Source organism: Strix aluco, chromosome Z, assembly GCF_031877795.1.
Source record: "Strix aluco isolate bStrAlu1 chromosome Z, bStrAlu1.hap1, whole genome shotgun sequence".
Classification (NCBI taxonomy): Eukaryota; Metazoa; Chordata; class Aves; order Strigiformes; family Strigidae; genus Strix; species Strix aluco.
In genome coordinates, this window is record NC_133971.1 from 1481839 (window position 1) to 1497489 (window position 15651).

Below are 15651 nucleotides of genomic sequence, written 5' to 3' on the forward strand. Positions count from 1 at the left end.
CTGCAAACAAACAAATCATGGAAATTAAATAGTAATAAAGCTGTTGTTAGCTTTGTATAATAAATTTTATCAACTATTTAAATGGCAATTATTTCCAGAAACTTGGCAATTGTAGCCATACAAATGATGAAATTGATTCCAGTCACAGCCCATCTTTCTTTGGAAAGGAAATACCAGTAGTGTTTGAAAAATGGATTATTAAGAACCTTGGTTTGCTCAAGGTGGCTCATATGTTGTATTTGCTAACACAGCATCTCGCTGGAAGAAAAAAAAGTGCCGCTTTTCCCTAGCCCAGATTATTTTCTCCACAAATCTTTGGGGCAGGAAATAAAAAACAGCTAATAGTTGTGGGGCATGTGGAATTAGTTTAAGCAAAGCCGAACCCTGATCCTTCTGACAGCCTCCTCTTTCCTGTGCTGTTTTGTCTATTTCTGCCTCGGAGTATGTCAACAAATTTTCTTTAAGCTCAGAAGGTGCAGGGGGGTGGAAATAGTGATTCTTTCTCTGTCTCTTTCTGTCTTTGGGGGTTTTGTGAGGTTTTTAAAGGAATGATTTAAAACAGATGTATTTTCAAAAAAAGGTACAAGTTTGTCTTGTAAAATATTTGTAAAGAAAAACAGCCTCAGGACCTCTGAATACAACCCTGGTTGGGTTCTGGAGATGTCACAAAGGGTACTGGTTTGCTTACAGTGACATAATTCTTTTCTCACACGAGTTAATTATAAATCAAGGCAACTTTACAGAGAGGACAGAACCTGTTAAATGAAACTGAAGAGGCAAAGTGTATACGTATTTGAAAAACAGAAAGATACCTGTGTTTTCTCTATGGCTTATTGTTCACTTCTGTATGAGAAAACAGATTATTTTTGCATTTCTCCAGTACTGGATGTGTTTTAGATGAAGGAATAGAGCAATCTTTCCTGATGACAAGTGAAACGCGCTGGATATACGCTGCACCTCCTCAGAAGTTGTATACCTGAGGACAACAATGCTCTCATTGCCAAAGCTTTGAGAATATAACAAATATTAAGGAAATAACTTCACAAATGACTCGGTGTTGCTGTGCAGCACTGGATGTGGTTGATATCAGTGGCTGCAGTTATGGTCTTCCTCAAAACTCCAAAATATTTCTTTGTGATACAAATAATTATTAATCTTAACTGAGAACATAAGCTCTCATAACATTGCCTGAGAAACTGGTGGTTTTGCTGTCTCTGAAGTGTTTGGGTTTTCAAATTACACTCAGACACAGAGTTTTGCCATCTCTCTGTCTGTCTGTCTCTCTCATGAGTCTTTGTTTTTAGACAGTCTGTGTTCTGTAGCTAAATACTTTCAACATCTTCACGAGAAAACTTGACAAGATAGTTGCAGCACCAGTGTCACGGAAGTAGCTTCAGATGATTAAATGTTAAATTATGTTTTCCTCATTCAGTCCGGTTTATTAAGACAGCAAAAATGACAACAAAATAAGTGAACCAATATACTATCTACTAATTAAGCATCAGAAGAAAAGAAAAATTAAATGCATCATACGCTAATTTCTTAGGTGCAGGACTTGAGTGTGAGTTACAGACTGTTGTATTGTGTGGTTTGTGATAACAAAATTGTTATTGTTAATTGAACATTGAACAACTTTTTTAATCAAATATTTTTCTGAAATGTTTTTCTGAAATGTTTTTCTGAAATGTTTTTCTTTCCATTTCTTATTTTGAGGAAACACTAATCGCATTCAAACTAGAGCAATGCAGCATCAATCCATTGGAGATGTTGAACATAAACTTTTGACTTACGTGTAGCCTGGGAAAAAAAGAAGAGAAATTGTCATTTTTTCTCCATGGTGGTGCTTCGTTTTAATCCCATCTAACACAGCATTTTTTTGAGAAGGCGGTGCATGGATTTGATGCTCAGCCTGTCTGGGTTTAGAGGTAGAAAGCTTTCAGGGAAAAAAACCCAGGTGGTCAGAGCGGGAGGAGGCCCAGTTGAGGAATGGTGCATGGAGTGCATCGATGTACCCAGGCAGCACCTTTCTGGGTTCTTTGAGGAGGCAAAGTCTGCTTGAGTTGGCAGAAAGAAGGACAACATTCACTGATGGCAAATCTGTCAAAGACCCCAGAAAACGTCGTATTGAGGGTGGTTTCTACTTTTGAGGGACAAATGGCCACTGTTTTTGAAAAAACACTGGGGGGCACAAAAAATCTTTATAAATTTAACAAAAATGAAATTATGGTTAGACTTTTACATTACTATAAATTGATGCGTATGTGAATAAAAGTCTAATAGTGTCTAGAAACCTGGGTAAGTAAGGAGGAAATTAAATTACTTCCTACAATGACACCTCCCTTGCATCTTTCATTTTCTCCGTGGCTGGCATTTTATGTGCTTTTAGAGCCACGGGCTGCACTGATCATATTGTAAAGGCAGTCAGAGTTACATCTCCCATGTATTTCATGCATAGCAGCACTTAAATATTAGTAAGGAAAAACAAGAGGGAGGGCGTGCTCACCATCCCAGCAGAAGGGTAGAACAGATGATGATGGGGGGCACAGGTACGTCTGACAGCTTAAACACGTATTGGAGCCAGAGGGGATCATCCCTGTGGGAGCTGAGGTGGTTCTGGTTCCTCGCTCAGTGCCTCCCACAAGGAATGTTTATCTTCATGGTGGGCAAGAACCAGCATTTTGACAAACCGCCCTTATTCCACCTTTTGACTCTTACGGCTTGAAAGAGTGCACAACGTAGGCGGTTGGCACTTTCAGTACGTTTATAAAGCAGAGGCATGGCTTATAGAAATATATATTTAGAAACAAATGACAAACAAGTCGGTGTGGTGCTCAGCATATATACTGAAACATACTTGTCAATACACCCTGCTTCAACGACAAGAAAACAGTTTCCCAGGTTTTACCAGTTACTTTTGGATGACTCTGTAACACGTGCACTTTTGCAACTTAACTGATGGATACGTGGTCCTTCTCCTACAGTCAGAGATTCTTTTATTCAACTCCTCTTATTCTTTTCTTTAGGAGAGTGAAAAAAAAGGATTTATGAATAGACTTTATGCCATCCAGGAGGTGTGTGTCACTGTCCAGAATATTCTTGACGAAGTGGCTTCCTTTGGAGAAAGGATCAAGAAGTAAGTGCTGACACAGGTGCCGGATTGCTCTCCAATACTGTTCATGTTTTTCCCAAGCTGAGGTACAAAGCATTAGACCTGTATTCTTTTTTTTTTTTTTTTGGGGGGGGGACTCCAGTTTTGGATACTCCACTGGTGAAACTCATCTATATTTACTTTGCTTTGTGAAGGCCTTCAGTTAATGAAAATCCTGTCCTACTAATTTTGGAATTTAGAAATATATTAACTGGGGAAAACAATCAGAACTAAGGATTTGAAGTAAAACAGAATCTTCTCATGAGTCCTAACAGTAGTTATTTAAAGTAATAATAAAAATGCAGCAGTTATTTAAAAGTAATAATAAAAATGCAGTAATAATAATAATAAAAAAATGCAGCTTTGATAAAGGAAATAGGCAGAGCTGAATAGCGGTTTCAGATTTTAAGGTTGTACATTATGTTCAGTTCCTGGAAGTGTTGTATTTATGTGAGTTAGCAAAACTTTTCTGTCTAGAGTATTTGTAATTTGTAACACCTAATACATGATATATAAGAATTGCCAACAAATTTAGGCCTTAAGCAAGAGAGGTTCTGAGATTTACTGCAGGAAGTTTGGTGTATTTTTGGCATGGTCAGTGAACAGCAGTGTAAGTTTTATTATTTGAGACCAGGCAGGTTCCAGAAAGACGTCTCCCAGCCGTCAGCTGCGAAGCGGCACGGGACTGACTTGGCTTTCCGCCTCTTGGAAGCCGGGAGCATCCCACCCTCGGAGGATGAGGAGTTGGGAGCAGTGCCTTCCAGCTGCGGGCGCAGCGCCAGGCCGAGGGGTGACCTGGGAGAGCTGGAAAACCTTCACGGGAGGCTTTGCTATAAAGCCCTGCACCTTCCAGGAGAGCTAAAGCCGCGTGCTCCCTGTCCCACGCCTGACCGAGGAGCCCACCGTAGCCTGTGCAAGGCGTACGGCCCCAAAATGACTTCTGGAAGTGAATTTTAGGGAATTGATGCACTGCGTGGAGGTCATCCTGCAGGAGACAGGAGGATCATCTCTCGTGCTGTTCTTTTTTTTGGTTCTTTTTTCAAATCTATCAGCAATGGCAAGTGTGTCAGAATCAGGATGAAGAGGAGGTTGGCGTTTACACGTTTAAGAGCGAAGTCCCTAATGGGAAAGCCTGGGAAACATTCCCGTGGGGACACTTCCAGGCAGGCCACGTGCACGACAGCAGAGGCAGGCGCAGGCACATGATATCACACGAGTTTTCCAGACAAGCGAAATGAGCCTTTCCCTGAGAGAAGTCTTTTATCAAAAGGCTGTTCGTGGAAGTTGTCTTGATGATTAAGTTTTTCTAATTGTGCATTTTGGAAGTGGGGTTTGTTCTATTATACACCAGATGAAAGCAACAGAATTTTCTAAACCGAGTGAGACCGCATCTTCCTATAAATCTTTGTAATTTGTTCCGAAAACTATAATGGGAAACCTGTACTGAATGCTGCGCTAACACAGCACATAAGGAGGTTTGCTAAAGTGAGGAGCCAGTGTTCCCACACATGGCGTGTCTGTGATCCATTGCACAAAGCCGAGTCACAGGAACACGAGCAGACCCTCAACCTTCTGTTCATCCCAAATGCGTACAGAAGAGGGGAAAAGAGCAGGTGTCCCCTGAGGAGAAAGAGAGTGATCCTACACCAAGTGACACTAACATAATGTTCACTCTGGAGACATGTCAAAATTGCCAGGGAGAAAAGAAGACAAATAAACACAGGAAGCCAGAGCTCATTATGAAAAATATGGCTAGCAATTCAGATAATTGCAATTATTCAGCCAAAGAAGCCAAAATAATGTAATCACACTGATTGGGGATGTAGCTGGTGGTAATACTTTAAAGAGTATCATCAGGCTATTTAGAGCCAAAGCCACATTTTCCTTCTGGATAAATGTCATGCAACACCTTTGACATGGTGGTGCCTTCATGGAACAGTCCCGTTGAGCCAAGCTCCCTTTAACCAGCGTTCCCGTGGCACACACATATATATGTATATGTCTAGATTGGCCGTCTGGCCTTTCTCTCTTCCCTGCACACAGCGGTTGGAGAGCCACAGCACGGCTGTTTCAAGACTCGTTAGCGTTCACTTCCTCTTGGCCCACACCTCAACCTCTGGCGACCAGTTTTTTATCACAGCGAAGAGTTTGGGACCCTTAATGAGGACGTTTTAATCTGGGGCTTTTTTGGAAAGGAAAACCTGAACTCTGATGGGATCCCAGAAGTTGTCTTCCTTTATCCATAAAGAAATAATCTTTATTTTGTTTTATTTTGTCTGTAATGAAAAGTTTTTCTTTGCTTTTCCTGCAATTTTATCTTATGCCACTCCCTCCTTTTTTTCTCCTCCCATCCTTTATCTCCCTTTTTTTTTTTTCCACCCAAAGAGTTTTTATTTCCTTCCTTCCTTCATCCAGTGCTGTTGCATTATCCCTGTCTTCAGGACCAACTGTTCTGCCCCCTTCTTTTCCCTAACCCTCTCCTTCTTAGGTGCATGGATGAGTTTCCCGCTTTGCACACCCACACACTTGCCTTTTGCTGAACGTACCCCTGAGACAGAAGGGCACCTGGCCGGGGAGAGCACGTGTATGTCAGGCACAGGGGACAGTCCCTGCTCGGCCTTTAACTCCTTGTGCTGTCCTTACGGTAGAGCAGGGCGGAGATAAAAACCTTAGCAGTTCTCTTCTAGCTATTACAAGCTGCCTCTACCCTGGAATTGAAGAAGGGAGCCTGGGTTGCCTGTCTGAGTACATTTGGGGACTAAGGAACACATTCAGTTGTAGTTTCAGCTTGTTCTCACCGCTGGAAGCTGTCACTTCCCACCCTGTCCTGCCCATTATTTGTTCTTCTACTGGCTCTGTCGGGTGACCACAGTTCTGACTTCTGTTAATTTTTCTTCTAGTACATTCAACTGGACTGTCCCATTCCTGAGCTGGCTGGCAATCGTTGCCCTCTCTGTGTTCACCATCATCCTCTATTTCATTCCACTGAGATACATTGTCCTTGTCTGGGGTAAGTAAAGCCTTCTCTAACTGTGCCACTTAGAAAAAACTGGTTTTTAAGGGATGACTTACAATGTCAGTACTTTTCTGTATTTATGGTCATGAAGCTGGTCCATGATGGAAACAGACAGGTTAGTTAAAAATCACAACTGCGTAAAGATTTAGGCCCACCTGCAAAATGCATTTTTCTTGGCTGGCATTCTAGACTTCATCATACTATAAACATGTAGCCATGAAGATTCTTCATATATCAAAGTGTAGCTTTGTCTAGATATTACTCTGATTTATTTTCACCACTTATACACAAACAGAGGCATTTCAATCTATATAGTGCATTTAGCACAATATGCCTTTTTTACTGCAGTACTTTATCTTGTGGAAGCGTATGTAAACACAGCAACAAGAAACCTGTTTAAAGGGTCACCTTTAGTTGGACAGAAAGGTATATGTGGTATTTGTCTGGTTGATAATGAACAGAAACTGGGGGGCAGGCAGGGGGTTGGAATTGTGATTGATCCAAGCTCTCACTACTTGTCCTTATATTTATTCTTTATACTGATTTTAAACAGCTACTGTTACCACATCTGTTGTAAATAATGCTCCAAGTTTTCATCCGTACATTTTTTATACATCTTATACCACCAACAGCTGTACCCTTATTCAGACTTGTGAAGAGCACTGTCTCAATTAAATCTACGGCTAGATTTTCTTTCTGAAGAAAATGACAATCTTGCCTTTGTAAAAACCCCTGAACTCAAGAGACAATGTAAAATCATTGAACTGACTCCAAAGAGTGTATTTGTTATATATCAGTCGGTATTAGTAATATTCTTACAGACTCTTCACAAATAATTGTAGCAGAATGCACAAAATGGAGAAGAACCAATAAGTAGGATTTGAACAAAAGTATTTCTATGGAACTGAAAGAAGCAAGCGTGCAGGCTTTCTCTCTTTTCCTGTCTTGGAAGTTCACTTACTCCCCACATACCCTATATCACTTGGGTGCAACCCAGACTCTTAGTCAGTTCCCAGGATTTCATTCTTCTAGCACACACACAGACATGATGGTAGGCCTCTTGTTACTGAAGGTCGAAGTACTTGGTCTGTGTCCTTTTTCTGTCATTTTTCAGACAGATCTGGCATCTTGTACACTTGCTTTCAGACATCCCCTGGATTTCGTACAAGCATGTGAGACTGTGATACTCCTCCAAGACCCACAAAACCCTACAGTCAGCACTGCTGTTTGAAAAGGCCCTGACACGTACCCCTGCGATGCCCTGGGAGGGGTCACACTCCCCCAGAAATGTCTCTGTTTCAGGGGAGGCAGAGCCTCACCCCCCAAACTGGAGTCCATGCCTCCCAAACCAAGGGTGGGCAGCATAAGCACAAATTATTGTAAATGCAGCTTGCCCTCTTTCCCTCCATCTCTGCCCTCCCTGCCCCCAGGTTACCCAGCCTGTCTAGATATGACTTCAAGCAACTTTGTTCGCCAGAGGTTTCAGCTCCACGTTTTTCTCCTGCATTTCAGTTTAGGTGGCTCCTTACTCAGCACGTGTATGGGGATCCCTTCTGGAGGGACCTGTTTCTCTTGGGCCGTGGGGGAGGCCAGGCAGGTCCTGCAGCTGCAGCAGCCCCCACCTCCTCGGGTGTCACAGAGCCACACTGCGCTGCGTGTTGCTTTCAGCAGCCATCCCTTCAAAAAACGCACTATTCCAAACAGATGCCCGTTTTCTCTATTATTGTGTGTTTCCAGCCTCCCCGGTCTATACACATTTCTTCATCCCATTTGTCCATGCTATTGTCTGACTGTTGTCCATGATGCTCTGTAGAGCATCCGCCCGTTTCATTCAGGAAAGCAGAGGTTTTTCAATTAAAATTCCACCATGTTATGGCTGTACAGCTGTCTTTTCTTCTGTGCTTCCATAGAGACTGCATCTTTCAGCCTGCCCTGGCAAGAAACTCTCAGTTTTTCCCCTCCTGGCCATGTTTCTTCCCGTGGAGGCTACTGGTCCTTGAGCATGGGCTGCATTAGGCAAGGTGGAGCAGGAACCACCTCTGCATCCCAATCCCAGTCACTAAATTGCAGAGTCCTGGTAACAGCTGCAGCTGTTTATGTGGAAAAGAGTATAAAGAAAATTATTTTAATCAGAAAATTGTCAAGCTTTTGGAAAAGACCTCATCCCCTAGTTGTATTTTGCTTCCCCTGTAGTGTCCCATCTCATCTGTTCAGCACTTGTCTTGAGCCTTGCCCATGATTTATTCATGCACTTACTTTCACGGCGTGACTGGTACTTTTCTTTATCAGATGTGACAAGGTGAGACCGTATCAACCCCTGAATCCACCCGTGGGTGGTCCAGTGGCCACGTGCAGTGGACGGTGGCATGGGCCTTGAATTTCTCAGTCACTTGCTGATGCAAAGGATCTTATTAAACGCGGGTGTTGGAATCTCAGATACCCTTTCTCAGTGCTCAGGGTTCAATCACCCGATAAAGGGATGGCAGCATCTCCTGTGGCACCGAGGATTCATACAGTGGGAGGCCGTGGGTGTTATCGAGGTGGCAGCTCACGTGCTCTCTCATGGAGGTTTATGTCCTTGCTAAAGCTTTCTGAAAGGCCCGGGCACCAAAGTCTTCGTGGAAGATAAACTGTATTATCTTATCTCTGATACAGCCTGGATGAATTACACGGAGCAGCACATTTTTAATGCTGTCCCAACTTTCTCCCGCTCACATGAGAGTCTGTGCAGTTTGTACCGCTCCTGTCCGGGTTTCAGATGTGTTCCCAGAGCCCACAAATGAGGTTCTCGTGTGAAAAGTGTGTGAATCTGACCCGGGATGTAACGATGAGAAAATGAGTCCAGTTGAAAAGCCTGCTTTCTGCTCAGTTCGGGGAGGATTTTCTTGGTGTTTCTGAACACTAATTGTCAGCAGGCGGTGTAAGATTGTGATGTCTAAGGGAGACTTCACATCCCTTCTCTGCACTGCCATCAGCTCGTCTCAACCTGTCATTCCCGGGCAGAGGTTTGTGTAAACTCATCCTAAAGCCTTCACATCGTGCAGACTTCACTGCTTGCCGTACGCTTCATCATCCTTAGCATTCTGAAGATTTTCCTTGTGTCTAACATGAATCTTCTGTCCTGCAATTAAGCCCATTACTGCTCATCCCCCCCACAACAGAAACAGAGTACGCTTTATTCCTCTCTTTTATGCAACCTGCACATAATAACCACAGTTTCTGTCACTTTCAGAAAAAAACACTATTGGAGGAATTTGAAAATGTCCCCAGAGCTTTGGGATTTTGAAGCAGAGGGAACCACGGCAGCAGATTCTGACTTCTAGAGCCTGAGTTTACAGTTCACTCATTCATTCCTTCAGTGCTAATGTCAGACTTCAAAATGGATCCTAAAATCTTTTTTAGAACTTTGCCAAAAATACATATTTAAAAAAAAAACCAAACAACCACTATGATAATAACATTTGAACTTTGACTTCTGCAGGCATCAATAAATTTACAAAGAAGCTTCGAAGTCCGTATGCAATTGATAACAACGAGCTACTTGACTTTCTGTCCAGAGTCCCTTCAGACGTGCAAGTGGTGTGTATACTTTTTAAAGTGTCCTTATGGTAGTTAATGTGATGCGTGGCGTCATGACTTTCTGGGGTTTTTTAAACAAGTTTGAAAGCAGTTATTTTGATTCAATATTATATTCTTTGGCACAAAGACACTGCAAACTCCAGCTGAGGATAGTCTGTGAAACTGGAGGAGGCTGCTAGACCTTTTCACCAGTGAGACAGTAGCTGCTACCTTGCTTATGCCTTAGGAGCAATCAGTAAAAACACCAGTATTTGGGAGATGGTGGCAGGTGCTGGCGTTTGTATTAATGAGCCTCCAGTGCCGTGTGATCCTGACTGGGGTAAGGTGCTGTGTAGGAGAAGCTGGAGCTGTTGGGACTTGCAGAGAGGGAGCAGGGAGGTCACACGATGAAAGGAGCTGCACCAACACAGAGTCGGGGCAGGCGGCTTTGCCCCGTGCCTCGGGGCAGCTCTGAGAGCGCTGCAGCCTCGCCTGTCCCGAGGTGAAGGCTCCTGCTGCCACCACAGCTCAACCGTGCTCCTGAACTCCTTTAAAAATAAGCTGGTTATAAATTACAAGCTTTTGTAATGCAGTACACAATCTCTTGAGAAGGTGCAAGCATTAAGATAGATAATGCCAGGCACATAAATCACCTCCGGTATCACAAAGATTATACACTTCCCATATTTCCAGGTAACGGTTTCAGTTCACAGCTGGTATAAAAAGGAGGTATGGGTGCACATACCCGCTCTGAATCTGATCCCCTCTGTGGCAGGGCTTTGAAAATAAACATGTTTTTAAGAAACCATTACAAAGAAAATTCATCCAATTCATTAAAGAGGATACTCTTTATTCTCTTTCAGAGCTCATGGAGAAAACAAAAATGTAGCCTTAAAGTTTACGTCAGCACAAGGTGTAACTTCCTGGCAGGATTTTCCTGATGCTGTTTTTCCTTCTGCCTCTAGACCTGTCTTTCTGTTGTTGTTGAATCACAGCTGCAGATGCCACGTAGTTTGCAGGGGGATCATTTTCTTATTCTTTCTGGTTTTTTTCCTTGGAAAACAAAAATGGAAATCTTTTCTTTTTCTAGCAAGCACCACCTGACTGGTTTCTTTCTGAACGTTGTGTTTAAACAGGTGCAGTACCATGAACTGAAACAAGATTCCAGCCACAGCCCGAGCAAGAGGAAGAAAAACAATCCTGGCTAGCCAGCTTCATGTGTTGAGGAGACCAGCATCTGCTGGGGCAAGATAAAAGAAAAAGCCTACAGCCTAAGCAGCATTTCCTTTCTCTAAGCTTTTTACTTATTTTGCCTTTTTATCTAACGCAGAGATTTTGTAAATACTGTAAAAAGGCATTTCTCATTGAAGATGTATTTCACACTGTAAAGACACATTTGACGAAGGTTTCAAGTAGGGTTTTTGTCGTCTGAAAGCCTTGTTAGAAACAGCGTAAGACGTTAAAGGAATCAATCTAAAATGGCTACTTGATGGTCAGAGATACCTGAAATACTCAAATCATGCCGACTAAATCTACAAAAGGTGTAAATTCAAATCTGACACAAAAATTCAGTCAGATTTTATTTGTGAGCGTTAATATTTTTATCCAGTAAGTCACCATTACGATTTTCTATGTTTTATACATTTCAAGAAAAATACAACATTGTGGAGCCTACTGCACTTAAGTTTTAGCAGATTTTTTTGAGCTCCAGACCCTGATGTTAACTCCTGGTGCAATGTTTTCCTGTGCAGTAGGGCTGCTTATAAGATAATGAGAAACACCAAGTGCAAATCTCTTTCTGGAGCTCCCAAAAGAAGTTCCTGCCGTTTTTATCATTCCATTATAAGACCTAAAAATCTCTGTCTCTCTCAAAATACTGCCAGGTTTGTAACTGATTGCCTATCTGATTTTTCTATATGTACCAGTAATCTTCATTTGTACTACATAGTTTAGTGAATGAAGTTCATAGTTCTGCTGTAATGGAAATACTATCAAACTAACTCCATATTGCTTTGGGTGTCATGCTATGAACACCTTTTGTGCACATAACTATTTTAATATGGAAATCTCGCAGAAGATGTTTCAAGGTCATATTAATACGCTTTATGATATAACACATTACCTGTTACCAATGTGAAATATAGTGTAGAGGAAAAAATGCAGTTGTGGTAAAACCGATATACTGGTTTTATTTCCTTAGCTAATAATGTAGTCAGTTCTTCTGATACGATTGTGCCCTACTGCATGGAAACTGCATTATTTTATAAATACATGGAACACAGGCGGAGAAACGTTTACATTTCAAATGTCTTAGTGGCCACTGCATAACGAGTACTTGGGGATATATTCTGATAGCTGCATGTAGACTTCCATGCTCAGCTCCCCGCGTAGTGAGCAGAGATTTCATTCCTAAGGGACTACCTGTGCACAGCTCTTAGTCATAGCTCCCAGTGACGTTCAAGGGGATTTCTGCCCGGGGGAGAACGGCAGGACTGCGTCCTCGAGGGGAGGCGTTCCTCTCGTCCTCTCTGGGTTACCTCTCATTGGTTGCAATTGCTGATAAAGTTATATTGCACTACTCTAACAATACTTTTTGAAAAGACTATTTAGAAATACTTTGCAAGCAGATGTATATATATTTGTCTAAAGAATTATATGTTATCTGCATTGCTCATGAAAGATCATCCTGGGTTTGTTTATTTTACAGATAACGTTGATAGCCGGTTTCTGGTGTGACGGTTATTTTGATCTTTCTGTTTGTGTGTTTGAAAGAATGCCAACCAAATGACTGTTCTGCGGAAAGTCCTGGACCTAAATATGCTCTTGTTACATCACGACTTTAAAAGAATTGCTTTGCGAAGCTTGTGTGACCACCTTTCCACTGTATGCTGCCTGAAGAGCAACATACTATTGATGAAGTCAGAATCACTGATGAGCCTATTTTGTTTAAAAAAAGCCAAATTTTCGACTTGACAGTGTGAGAATGTTTGTTGCCAGTTGTCAGTTTTGCAGAGTTCTTTGATACACTGCAAGCCTTGTACCTTCCTAATGTTGCCCATCGGTCTGCGTGCGATTTCCTCTTGTGGTTTTTTTCTGTACTCAATTTCGAATGTCTACTTTGGTGGTGATGTCTGAGTTAGTTATACACATTTACAGCATTAAACACAGTTTTAAGCATCTCTCTACTAGGTATGAGGAAGCCTCTTTCTTTGAAGTCCTATGCGATCATTCTCCCGTGAGCGGTGTGAAGGGCGCACGAATGAAAACACCGTATTTCTGTGTGCAGGATTTCAGTATTTTAAGCCCCAAAACATACAAGCGGAGGGGGCAGGGGGGAGAGAAACATCTGTTGAAAATCGGTGAACTACTTTTAATGTCTCAATTACTCAGAATTGATCTCACTGAAAATAAAACGCTCAGAGGCAAGGCTAAGAATGCATGCTGATTAAGTATGATTCTCCTGCCACAACAGGACATTTTAAAATCCCATTTTAAAATAATTTGTCAGTGAACCCATTTTCACTATTTGCAGTTTGTCTACTCTGCTTTGTGTGGGAGGCCTCTGTAGAGAATCTGTCCTGCCTTATGTCGTAAATATTTCAACGTATCTTTCATTTCCAGATTGCTTCTGAAGTCAGTTTCTAACCTCCTAGATTGGCCGGGTTTTATTCCTAAGCAACTTGTCTGTTCATAAAGAGTCACAAAAGAATAATGCATCTCATGATCGTGAAACTCTTTCTGCTCTCAGAAAATAAAATTTAACAACTTTATTTGGGTGCAGTGACAATGAGTAACTGACTTAATTGGGGTCCGCACTTAAAGTAGGTGTCACAGCACTCAGGATCCATCGGGGCGAATTGTCTGAGAGGTTCTGGTTACATTTCTGCTGATAACTCACAGTACAGAGCTTGCTTGCCCTGCTTTTATAGTTGTTTCTTTTTGTAGTAAGAAACAACTGAGTTTTTTTCATAATCGCAACGAGCTTTAACTTGAAGAGCTACTGTACTTAATATTTTAAATCCAAGCGGAATAAAACCCATTTTTTCTATTGCAATTAAACCAGTGGAATAATGGGAAAGTAATGAATACTGACTGTCTACTGATGTGGGCCTTGAGGAGCGTTGGCTCTACCAAGAAGAGGCAGAGCTGATGGACCTGACAGCAACCGTGACACTGAAGTATTTCATTCTAGGGTAGCCCAAGAGCCCAAAATGAAGGAGAGGAAGGAAAAGTCACTTCTCCCATCAGCACTAGATCACTCACCCACCACACAACATGTAATAAAACCTTTGCAGCTCCCTGGCCAGCAGACAGGGATCCCAACCTCACGGGGGAAGCTTCTGCCCATTCCTCCTTTCCTTCCTTGGCTGCAGGAGTCTTGCCGACAGCCAGACACAAACTTCTTTCCATTTCTGAGCCTGCTTCTCTTTTGAGGGCAAACTTTTCCCTCCCAGCTGGGCTAATTTCCAGATTGCTGTGCAGCTGCTTCTATTAAAGACATCTCATCCCCCACCTCCCCCCTCCCAAAACCAGGATTGCGAATTTTCAATAAATACCTCCTCCTCCTCCAGATTTTTCTGAAATCTTGCAAAAGTGAAAACCCAAAACTTTTTACTTTGAACACAGTTGCAATTATAGCTGTTTCTCAGTGTGTGGAACACTGGATTTCCATTGCTTTCTGTCTAATGAAGGTACAGCATGAAAGGAGTGTAGCTTCTGACTCTCAGAGGGGAAATTGAACTGCTCCCAGATGAAATGCAAACTTTAGACATCAGCCTAGAAGAATGCCAAGGCTTTAGCAAAGCATACTGTTCTCTACTCTTTCACTTACAAAACTAAGTGAAATGCAGCTGGTTGAGAGGGTCGTGCAATGGGTGAATCAGTTAAGGGTGAAGCAGAAGGAATGAGGACGAGGAGCAGCCTGGAGAAATGTGTTTTGACCCAGGAGATATTCACACGGGCTCACCTCGAGGCGGTGCCCTCCCTCTGCACTTGGTAGAGAAAGAAAAGATCCTTCATACCAGAAGACTGATGCAGCTGCCCTAAACCACCTTGAGCTCTCCATATTTCTCCATATTGCAAATGCAGCAGCCTGCTTCAATTGGTGGGACTTGGCCTTTGTTGCAAACAGTACACCGCTTCCCTTAAGAGCAGCCACTCTCTTGGGAAAGGGAAATAGAAGTTATGCAGCACAGCAGCGGCCAGCCATAGAATCACAAGATGGTTTGGGTAGGAAGGACCTTAAAGCCCACCCAATCCCACCCCCCTGCCCTGGGCAGAGACACCTTCCACTAGCCCAGGTTGCCCAAAGCCCCGTCCAACCTGGCCTTGAACCCTTCCAGGGAGGGGGCAGCCACAGCTTCTCTGGGCAACCTGTGCCAGGGCCTCACCCCCCTCACAGGGAACAATTTCTGCCTCAGATCTCATCTAAATCTCCTCTCTTTCTGTTTAAAACCATGCCCCCTCATCCTATCCCCACACCCCTGATGACGAGTCCCTCCCCCCTTTCCTGTAGCCCCTTTCAGTCCTGGGAGGCCGCTCCAAGGTCTCCCCGGAGCCTTCTCTTCTCCAGCTGAACCCCCCAACTCTCTCAGCCTGTCCTCACAGGGGGGTGCTCCAGCCCCCCGAGCATCTTCGTGGCCTCCTCTGGCCCCGCTCGAGCAGGTCCGTGTCCTTCTGCTGTTGGTGCCCCCAGAGCTGGACCCAGCACTGCAGGGGGGTCTCCCAGAGCGGAGCAGAGGGGGAGAATCCCCCCCTCGCCCTGCTGCCCACACTGCTCTGGGTGCAGCCCAGCACACGGGTGGCTTTCTGGGCTGCCAGCGCACGTTGCTGGCTCACAGGCAGTTTTCCACCCCCCAACCCCCCCAAGTCCTTCTCCTGGGGGCTGCTCTCCAGCCACTCCTCGCCCAGCCTGGGTTTGTGCTGGGGA

At 43.3% G+C, this 15651-nt stretch overlaps 1 protein-coding gene across 8 annotated transcripts in view; it reads left to right on the forward strand.

Moving 5' to 3' along the window:
* Window positions 1-12907, forward strand: part of MCTP1 (multiple C2 and transmembrane domain containing 1) — a 278735-nt gene extending 265828 nt beyond the window's left edge. For 7 of the 8 annotated variants that reach the window (XM_074811508.1, XM_074811510.1, XM_074811511.1 and 4 more), the window contains 4 exons: window positions 3024-3133; window positions 6049-6158; window positions 9646-9743; window positions 10859-12907. In XM_074811508.1, coding sequence (XP_074667609.1) covers window positions 3024-3133; window positions 6049-6158; window positions 9646-9743; window positions 10859-10930 — 390 coding nt within the window. In that variant the 3' untranslated portion in view covers window positions 10931-12907. The remainder of the gene's footprint in view (window positions 1-3023; window positions 3134-6048; window positions 6159-9645; window positions 9744-10858) is intronic. The other variant, XR_012621495.1, reaches the window with a different exon arrangement.
* Window positions 12908-15651: the final 2744 nt, after the last annotated feature.